This window comes from Xiphophorus couchianus, chromosome 21, assembly GCF_001444195.1.
Source record: "Xiphophorus couchianus chromosome 21, X_couchianus-1.0, whole genome shotgun sequence".
Classification (NCBI taxonomy): Eukaryota; Metazoa; Chordata; class Actinopteri; order Cyprinodontiformes; family Poeciliidae; genus Xiphophorus; species Xiphophorus couchianus.
In genome coordinates, this window is record NC_040248.1 from 96,726 (window position 1) to 107,279 (window position 10,554).

Genomic DNA, 10,554 nt, shown 5'->3' on the forward strand with positions numbered 1-10,554 from the left:
AAATGCTCCAGTTATCCGCCCGCTCCGAGTATTTCGCTGACATGCTCGGCCGCTGCAGTTTGTCTCCGCGAAAACAAGCAGAGCGTTTTGGACGTGCGGCTCTGAGCTGTAAGCTGCTTTTTTTCCTTCAAGAGCTTTAAAATGAAACGACTAGAGATGTTTCTAATTTGCAATCTGAGATTTTAGGCATGTATTGTTCTTGGTAAACTGTTAAATTTATGTTTTTAGAAGTTGCTTTTATTAGGCGTTTTATGTGGTCTGCTTATTTATTAGGATCCTCATTAGTTTCCACCAAATTGGTTACTAATCTTCCTGGGATCCAATCTGTGTTCTGTAACTGTAATTTTAAATGATCTTTTCTAGTTTTTTTTCTATACATACACAATCAAGTTTTTTATAATTTATTTTTCTGAAATTCTTTAATTCTGTGAAAATATTTAAGAAAAATCTCCTATTAGGCGCTTTTTGCTGGATTAGTCAATTGAAAAAAAAAATAGTAAATAAGTCCTGCACTGTACTAATAAGTGCAGCAGCTTATTTAAGTATTTATTTAGCTGCAGATACATCATTTGCTATGCTATTGTGCTTTAGGTGATGAATATTTATTTTTGTATTTAGAAAAAATATTGAATTGTATAGTTGCACTTTTTACATATTTTTAATATTGCATAAAACAATCTTAAGTGGTTAAATAAAAATATACAGAATGTGATATTATTTTATTCAATTAATCGTCGGAATAATCGATTACTAAAATAACCGTTAGCTGCAGGTCTTGGTGCATATTGTCTGAAAGGTGCTACTTTTCCCCTGTACTGATGGGTTGATTTGTTAAACTCGTTGCTGTTACGTGTCACTGTGTGTTTTCTTTTTTGTTTTCAGCACCAAAGTAGATCATTTCAGCTCATCTGTGAGCAGCGGCAGCATGTTCCAGTAGGCCTCCCAGTGTTCCCAGTGGGGTAAGGAGGACATGGTGAACTCACTCTGCCTGGCTCTGCTCACCTCCGTTCCCCTGCTGTGGTTTGTGGGGGAATCTGTGGGGATGCCGGACCCCGCTCGCAGGGACTTGCTGATGCGTGAGGAGGCGTCCCGGCAGACGGGAGGCCTGCTGACGCTCACGGCGGCCGAGCAGAAGCTGGACGCCGACCTGCATCGGTTAAAGGAGCAGGAGATGGCGGCCACTCACTTCCTTCCTGCCTTACACTTCTTCAAGGCGAAGCCGCTCATCGAGAAGAGCGCCATCTACAGACTCTTGCAGAAGATGCCTAAAGGTGATGTTAAATACTTAGCTTTGTGGATATATCAGTGAAATGATACAAATTCAATTCATTAGGACTATTAGTCTAACTTGAACAGGTTAGGATTGATCTACGTGCGTTACAAAACATGTTCACTACATTTTGTGCACAAAATCATTTTCAGATGATGAGATTTTAGTTTAGTTTTAGAAGTTTAAAACTAAACTTTTAAACTCGCATGTGAAAATGCCGCAAACAAATGCACAATTTTACATCCGTGCTTTGAAAAGCAGAAGTAGAGCCTCCTGCACAGTCAACAAGAATGCAACATACACTTGTCTCTTCCAGCCATTGTACACCATAAAATCAGCTAATTAAACATCCTGGAGTTCTGCTGGTGTTGCTAGGTAACAAGTCTGGGCTTCTGGGGTTGCTAAGTAACAGGCAGTTTTTGCTGATTTGAGACATTCTGAAGGTTTTTGAAAGGAAAAAAAACATTTACTTGTTTTTTTAAAGCATTTGAGGTGTTTTCAGAAGCAGTAGAAACCCAAATAGAAGTACAAAAACATAAACTCGTTAAGTCAGGTAGAATAGAATAGAATAGAATTCAACTTTATTGTCATTGCACTGTCACAAGTACAAGCAACAAGATGTAGTTTGCATCTATCCAGAAGTGCTCTACGAGATATAAATATTTATTTACGGATGTACAAGACTATGTATGTATGGACTATAAGGGGTTATAGCAAGAGATATAGATATTGTGTATAAATATAAATATAAATATAAATATGGGAGCTATATGCACAGATTATACAGAATATACAAGAATGTTAGGGAATGGATTATAGATAAATAATGGCAGATAAAATTTACAGGTTGTATGTGTGTGTGAAGAAAACAGTCCGTGATGTGTGTGTGTGTGAGGATAGTCCATGTGTTATTGTTGTATGAGAGGATAGGGGAGTACAGTCCTTATAGTTTATGTTTTATGTCAGGAGGCGTTCAAAAGCGTGACAGCTGTGGGAAAGAAGCTTTTCCGGTGCCTGGTGGTTCTGGTCCATAGGCTTCTGTAACGACTCCCAGAGGGCAGGAGGGAAAAGAGTGTGTGCTGGGTGAGTGGAGTCCTTTGTGATTTTCCCGGCCCTTTTCAAACAACGCTTCCTGTAGATGTCCTTGATGGCAGGGAGCGGTGTCCCGGCGATATACTGGGCAGTTTTCACCACCCTCTGCAGCGCCTGCCGGTCGGAGACAGAGCAGTTCCCGTACCCAGCTGTAATACAGTTGGTGAGGATGCTATCAATGGTGCAGCGGTAGAAGTTCGTGAGGATCTCTGAGGACAGGTAGTTCTTCCTCAGGGTCCTCATGAAGAAGAGGCGCTGATGCGCCTTCTTAATGAGTTTGGAGCAGCTGGTCGTCCAAGTCAGGTCCTCGGAGATGTGGACTCCCAGGAACTTAAAGGTGTCCACACGCTCCACCACTGTCCCCTTAATGTGGATGGGTGGATGTGGGTCAGCGTTCCTCCTGAAGTCCACGATAAGCTCCTTGGTCTTCTCGGTGTTCAGCTGCAGGTTGTTTTTGTCACACCACTCAGCCAGACGGTCTACCTCCTCCCTGTAAGCGGCCTCGTCATTATCTCTGATGAGGCTGATCACCGTGGTGTCGTCTGCCAACTTGATGATGGCGTTAGAGCCATGGACAGGTCTGCAGTCGTAAAGTTTATTTGTATTGCACATTTTAGCAACAAGGCAGTTCAAAGTGCTTTAGACCAGAGAAACATCAGATAGTCATCAATTATGAAATCATTATCAAGAAAATATGCAACCAATGTGTTGATAAATGTTCCAGTTATTAATTATCAAAGGCAACTCTAAACAGGTGGGGATTTAGTCCTGATTTGTTGGGATTTTAGCTTTTATCCATCTGAAGGACCCATTTTTAGTTTTTATTTAATGGTGGAAACTGGTCTTTTTTTTAATTTACGGTTTTTAATCTTTAGCACAATTACTTGGGCCTTCGGAAGAGAAACAGGCCCACTCCATCATAGAACCACCACCATACTTAAAATACATGAGATTCTTCTCCACATATTTATTATTTTACACTAAACCAATCACACGTGTGAGTTTTTTTTTTCTTTTTACTTAAAATCACAGCAAAAGGATGGAAGACAACTACAAATAAGATATATAAATGTATGAATTTACCACATTTTCAAGTAAAGCTTCTGTAGTACCTTCACAAAGTGAATATTAACACAACAACCCCAAGATTTAAAAGAAAAGAAATACAAATAAAATTACATTTAAGCTATTTAACATCTCAAGTAGTTGTTGTTCTTAAATAGGACACAGACCCAAATGTCACGCAAGTATAAAGTGTGGTACATCCTGGACATTAACGGCAGCAAACATCTTTTTAAGATAGCAGTGTACACAAGCTGTTTGCAGATGCCAGGTTGTTCCTCTTTACTGATGACTGCCCAAATGTTCTTTGTCAGGCAGATTATCCTCATCATGTCAGCAGCTTGGCACCAGTCCTCAGTGTGTACAGAACTTCCTCTTTCTATAATTAATGTATCTTTGCCTTTGTGAATGAGGTGGCAGTTCCTGGACCCGTGTGATCATGGAGGAAGAGTTCTGCCTAGGCCTGTCACAAAAACAAATTTTACTCTGTGATAAATTACCCCAGTAATTATTGTGATCAACAGTAATATTGTTTTTGAAACCATTTTCAACTAATATGTTGATAATGACATAATAATGCAAGTTCATCTTCTCAGATATCAATAAACTTGAATTTTGTACAGAATTGGAAGATATTTTGAATATTCTATATAAAATACAACAAACATAAACACTAAATAAAACAGAAATAAAACACACACAACCGAAAGCATAAATAAAATGGATTTTGATGACTGTAAACAAAATTACCCTCAAAAAATATTACTAGAATCAAAATGGTCAAGCTCATTTTAACTTATCATGTGATTAATTATTTATTGCGTTGGTCTCAGAATCCTCCTCCATGGGCTGCCACCTTATCGTGGTGGAGGGGTTTGAGTGCCCCAATGATCCTAGGAGCTATGCTGTCTGGGGCTTCATGCCCCTGGTAGGGTCACCCAAGGCAGACAGGTCCTAGGTGAGGGACCAGACAAAGTGCAGCCTGAAGACCCCAATGATGAGTAAAAACATTGGACTTGGTGTTCCCTCGCCCGGACGCGGGTCACCGGGGCCCCACTCTGGAGCCAGGCCTGGAGGGGGGGCACGATGGCGAGCGTCTGGTGGCCGGGCTTTTACCCATGGAGCCCGAAGAGGAAACATGGGCCCCCCCTCCCATGGGCCCACCACCCGTGGGAGGGGCCATAGGGGTCGGGTGCACTGTGTGATGGGTGGCGGCCAAGGGAGGGGACCCTGGCGGTCCGATCCTCGGTTGCAGAAACTGGCTCTTGGGACGTGGAATGTCACCTCTCTGGTGGGGAAGGAGCCGGAGCTAGTGCGTGAGGTCGAGAGGTTCCGGCTAGAAATCTCACCTCGACGCATGGCTCTGGTTCTGGAACCAGTCTCCTTGAGAGGGGCTGGACATACTTCCACTCTGGAGTTGCCCAGGGAGAGAGACGTCGGGCAGGAGTGGGCATACTTGTTGCTCCCCATCTCGGCGCCTGTACGTTGGGGTTCACCCCGGTGAACGAGAGGGTAGCATCCCTCTGCCTACGGGTGGGGGGACGGGTTCTGACTGTCGTTTGTGCTTACGGGCCGAACGACAGTTCAGATTACCCACCCTTTTTGGAGTCCTTAGAGGGGGTACTGGAGAGTGCTCCTCCTGGGGACTCCCTTGTTCTGCTGGGGGACTTCAACGCTCACGTGGGCAACGACAGTGAGACCTGGAGGGGCGTGGTTGGGAGGAACGGCCCGCCCGACCTGAACTCGAGCGGTGTTCTGTTGCTGGACTTCTGTGCTCGCCATGGATTGTCCATAACGAACACCATGTTCAAGCATAAGGGTGTCCATATGTGCACTTGGCACCAGGACACCCTAGGCCGCAGTTCGATGATCGACTTTGTCATCGTTTCATCGGATCTGCGGCCGTATGTCTTGGACACTCGGGTGAAGAGAGGTGCGGAGCTGTCCACTGACCACTACCTGGTGGTGAGTTGGCTCCGGTGGTGGGGGCGAAAGCCGGTCAGACCTGGCAGGCCCAAACGTGTTGTGAGGGTCTGCTGGGAACGTCTGGCGGAATCCCCTGTGAGACGGAGCTTTAACTCCCATCTCCGGCAAAACTTCGAACACGTCCCGGGGGAGGTGGGGGACATGGAGTCTGAGTGGACCGTGTTCCATGCCTCCATTGTCGAGGCGGCCAATCGGAGCTGTGGCCGCAAGGTTGTCGGTGCCTGTCGCGGCGGCAACCCTCGAACCCGTTGGTGGACACCTTCGGTGAGGGATGCCGTCAGGCTGAAGAAGGAGTCCTATCGGGCCTTTTTGGCCTGTGGGACTCCGGAAGCAGGTGATGGGTACCTGCGGGCGAAGCGGCATGCGGCTCGGGCGGTTGCTGAGGCAAAAACTCGGGCGTGGGAGGAGTTTGGAGAGGCCATGGAGAAAGACTTCCGCACGGCTTCGAGGCGATTCTGGTCCGCCATCCGGCGTCTCAGGGGGGGGAAGCGGTGCAGCACCAACACTGTTTATAGTGGGGATGGTGTGCTGCTGACCTCTACTCGGGACGTTGTGGGCCGGTGGGCAGAGTACTTCGAAGACCTCCTCAATCCCACCAACATGCCTTCCACTGAGGAAGCGGAGCCTGGGGACTCTGGGTTGGGCTCTCCAATCTCTGGGGGCGAGGTCGCCGAGGTGGTTAAAAAGCTCCTCGGTGGCAAGGCCCCGGGGGTGGATGAGATCCGCCCGGAGTTCCTTAAGGCTCTGGATGTTGTAGGGTTGTGTTGGTTGACGCGACTCTGCAATATCGCATGGACATCGGGGGCAGTTCCCCTGGATTGGCAGACTGGGGTGGTGGTCCCCCTGTTCAAAAAGGGGGACCGGAGGGTGTGCTCCAATTATAGAGGGGTCACACTCTTAAGCCTCCCTGGCAAGGTCTATTCAGGGGTCCTGGAGAGGAGGGTCCGTCGGATAGTCGAACCTCGGATTCAGGAAGAGCAGTGTGGTTTTCGTCCTGGTCGTGGAACACTGGACCAGCTCTACACCCTCGGCAGGGTCCTGGAGGGTGCATGGGAGTTCGCCCAACCAGTCCACATGTGTTTTGTGGACTTGGAGAAGGCGTTCGACCGTGTCCCTCGGGGAGCCCTGTGGGGGGTTCTCCGGGAGTATGGGGTACCGGGCCCTTTGATACGGGCTGTCAGGTCCCTGTATGACCGGTGTCAGAGTCTGGTCCGCATTGCCGGCAGTAAGTCGGGCTCGTTTCCGGTGGGAGTTGGACTCCGCCAGGGCTGCCCTTTGTCACCGATTCTGTTCATCACTTTTATGGACAGAATTTCTAGGCGCAGCCAAGGTGTTGAGGGGATCCGATTTGGTGGCCTTAGGATCTCATCTCTGCTTTTCGCAGACGATGTGGTCCTTTTGGCTTCATCGGATCGTGATCTGCAGCTCTCGCTGGAGCGGTTCGCAGCCGAGTGTGAAGCGGCCGGGATGGGGATCAGTGCCTCCAAATCCGAGGCCATGGTCTTGAGCCGGAAAAGGGTAGAGTGCCTTCTCCGGGTCAGGGGGGGTGTCCTGCCCCAAGTGGAGGAGTTTAAGTATCTCGGGATCTTGTTCACGAATGGGGGAAGAAGGGAGCGGGAGATTGACAGGCGGATTGGCGCAGCGTCTGCTGTCAAGCGGGCGCTGTACCGGTCCGTCGTGGTGAAGAGAGAGCTGAGCCAAAAAACGAAGCTCTCGATTTACCGGTCGATCTACGTTCCCACCCTCATCTATGGTCATGAGCTTTGGGTCATGACCGAAAGAACGAGATCGCGGATACAAGCGGCCGAAATGGGTTTTCTCCGTAGGGTGGCTGGGCTCTCCCTTAGAGATAGGGTGAGAAGCTCAGTCATCCGGGAGGGACTCAGAGTAGAGCCGCTGCTCCTTCACATCGAGAGGAGCCAGTTGAGGTGGCTTGGGCATCTGGTCAGGATGCCTCCTGGACGCCTCCCTGGTGAGGTGTTCCGGGCACGTCCCACCGGGAGGAGGCCCCGGGGAAGACCCAGGACACGCTGGAGAGACTATGTCTCTCGGCTGGCCTGGGAACGCCTCGGGATTCCCCCGGAAGAGCTGGAAGAAGTGGCCGGGGAGAGGGAAGTCTGGGCCTCCCTTCTGAAGCTGCTACCCCCGCGACCCGACCTCGGATAAGCGGAGGAAGATGGATGGATGGATGGATGGTCTCAGAATCACCAGAGACGTTCCAGAAACTGGAACATTGTTAAGATGAGTTTAAACAAATCATATATTGCGAAAAGTGCTGTCAATAAAGGCTTTACTAAAAAAAAAACCCAGCAAATTTCAGGAGAGTTTTCTTCTAGGTTTTTCCACTTTGTACAATTAATGTACTCCAAAATACCGAATTTTTAAATAAAATCGACTGTGTGTTTATAATCTGAGTCCTTGTTGGTTGCTGCTGTATGTTCTGCCCACAGGTGGCGCTCTCCACATCCACAGTTCATCGCTGGTCAGCGCCGAATGGCTGGTGAAAAACGTCACCTACAGACCTCACTGCTACATCTGCTTCACGTGGGACAACTCGGTCCGCTTCCTATTCTCCAATCAGCAGCCCTTCCCTCGGTGGGACTGCTTCTACTGGCAGCTGCTAGAGTCGCTAAGAGCCAGGATAGAGGACAATGCAGGATTTGACAGCAGGTTAGCAGAGATAAAGAGTATTTTCACTCCGGATGCATTTGTTACATTTCAGCTGGTGCGGTTTGCTTTCACACTGCATTGTCAGTTCAAACTCTTTGAAAAGCCTTATTCCCCTCCTCGCCTGTGGTGGCACTGCACCAAAACCCTCTGAAGAAAGCACTGCGCACAATTTCCTTCTTCACAAAATGGAGTGGCGTCAGATTTTACTGGTTGTAGGATTTCTCTTTTGTCATTTGTAAAAAAAACCATGAGCCATTTCTACACTAGACTCACGTTGGTTTTGGTTGTATTTACCCAGAATGCTGTGCACTGTAGTCCACTTCCTGCTTTTGGATCGGTCTTTGATCTGTTTACCGTTCACATATACAGTCAAGCCTCGCCAGCGTTCACTTCAGTCGAACTAAGATCAAGGTTTTTAGGTAGAACGTAGTTCACCTTTTTTTTTTTGACTCATTTTCTTTTTGGGTCTCTTCAAGACTCAACGTCCTCATTGGGAGTCTTGAGGATATTCGTCAAGACCATGAATATCCTCCAAGGGCTGGTTTTGGCAGGGTGCACCCATTAACACATTGTCCTAATATTGTTTTCTCTGCATTTGATGAGTACAACTTAAACTGCAGCAGTTTTAAACATATTTCAACAATGATGTAATTTGATCTTACACAAACAAAAGCTGATTGGATTTGACTGATAAAATAATGTTATCTTAAAGTTTAATTTTTGTGTCCCTCTAAAGTGTAGAGGGCCACATCAATGGACATGATGGGCCAGATCTGGCCCACGGGCCTTGAGTTTGATACTTGTTTCTATCCAAACAAACTATAGTTAAAAATAGATGGTCAGAATGCACCGTTAATGTGCAGAACAAAAAACAAACTCTGGTCTGCTTCAAATGGAGACCGCTATAAAAGCAGGAAGTGGACTAAAGCGCAGGGCATTCTGGGTAAATACAACCAAAACAAACTTGTAAGTGTAGTGCTAGCGGTAGAAATGCATCAGAAAAGACAAAAGAGAAATCCTACAACTGTTAAAATCTGATGCCAATCAGTTTTTGTTTACATTTTGTAAAGAAGGAAGTGGCGCTCTTGATGCAGCGCCACCACAGGCGAGGAGAGGAACAGGTTTTTTAATAGGTTTAGTTTGACACAGTTCAGTGTAAAAGCGAACTGTAGCAGCTGAAAATGTAACTAATGTTGCAGTTTTCATCCCCAATCAAACCAAATCTACGAGGTCTCACTGTTATCATGCTTAATGGTGGAAAATAATCTGAAATATTCCCCTCTGGGTGTTTTCCAGTTTAATCCAGCACCTCACCCTGTTTACTGAGAATCCAGATGGTGAATATCCAAACCAGGATGTTGTGTGGGAGAAGTTTGAGAAGGCCTTCATCGCCGCTGCGGGGTTGATCACCCACGCTCCTGTTCTGAGGGATTACATCTACCAGGGATTAGAGGAGCTTCACAGGGACAACATCATGTATCTGGAGCTGAGGAGCGGTCTGTCCTGGGTTCGTTTTCTTCCCACATGATCAGTTTGAGCTTCTACTAAAACCACTTCCAGTAGATAAATTTTTCTTTTCTTTGTTTCAGACGTATGAACTTGATGGAACGATTCACGACAAGATCTGGACTCTGAAGATGTTCCAGGAAGTGACATCAAAGTTCAAACAAAATTATCCAGAGTTTTTTGGAGCCAGGATTATAATTTCAGTCCACAGGTACAACATGGCTAGATCGAATAGATTCATAGATAAAGCAAGAAAAATCATGCCAGTTCAATAAAGTGGAAACCATGTGTCTCAATTTCCACACTTTGTTGTAAGAATTTATTTTATTTAACTAAAATTAAATTTATTTATCTCATGATTGAAGTAGAAATAGCAGCAAAGAGAAAGATGTTGGTGTCTGGTTGTTGGAGACGTTCTGGCTTCAGCAGCACTCAGACATTTAATGAGATGCTATAAAGACACGTTTTACACAAATATGAAGCACATGGACTTAATTTTCTCCTAGTTTTCTTTTGTTCTAATTTCTTTTTATTTGAATTCAAAAGTTAGCCAGTTTACTGCTAAAGGCACAATTTTAAGTTTAAAGTTATAATTCACAATGATAAGCTTTTTTTCTCTGATTTGTGTTCTTGCCATTGATAGGAATTTAAATATTTATATTTATTTATGTACCATTTTTGTCTTGTTTTTTTCCAGCATTGTTTATTTTATCTTTTATTTTAACATGTGTATGAAAAGGATAAAAATTACCAAACATAAAAAAATTTAAAATCCGGCGTAGAATAGAAGCATGCATTTAAACTATGGTTAAAAAATAAAATAAAAATAAGAAATAGAGAGGCAAATTTACAACATAACAATATCCAGCATAAAAAACAAAGCACAATAAATAAGTAAAAATAAGCAGCTACAATAAAATAGGAGCAAATCTGGAATAATATAGTTGGTTGTTGTGACAATATATTAA

General features: G+C 45.5%; 1 protein-coding gene across 1 annotated transcript in view; it reads left to right on the forward strand.

The window, feature by feature from the left end:
- Window positions 1–15: 15 nt before the first annotated feature.
- LOC114137187 (adenosine deaminase 2-A-like) overlaps window positions 16–10,554 on the forward strand; it is an 11,278-nt gene continuing 739 nt past the window's right edge. Inside the window, exons 1-5 of the mRNA XM_028005805.1 lie at window positions 16–108; window positions 883–1,271; window positions 7,861–8,080; window positions 9,377–9,587; window positions 9,670–9,797. Coding sequence (XP_027861606.1) covers window positions 971–1,271; window positions 7,861–8,080; window positions 9,377–9,587; window positions 9,670–9,797 — 860 coding nt within the window. The 5' untranslated portion in view covers window positions 16–108; window positions 883–970. The remainder of the gene's footprint in view (window positions 109–882; window positions 1,272–7,860; window positions 8,081–9,376; window positions 9,588–9,669; window positions 9,798–10,554) is intronic.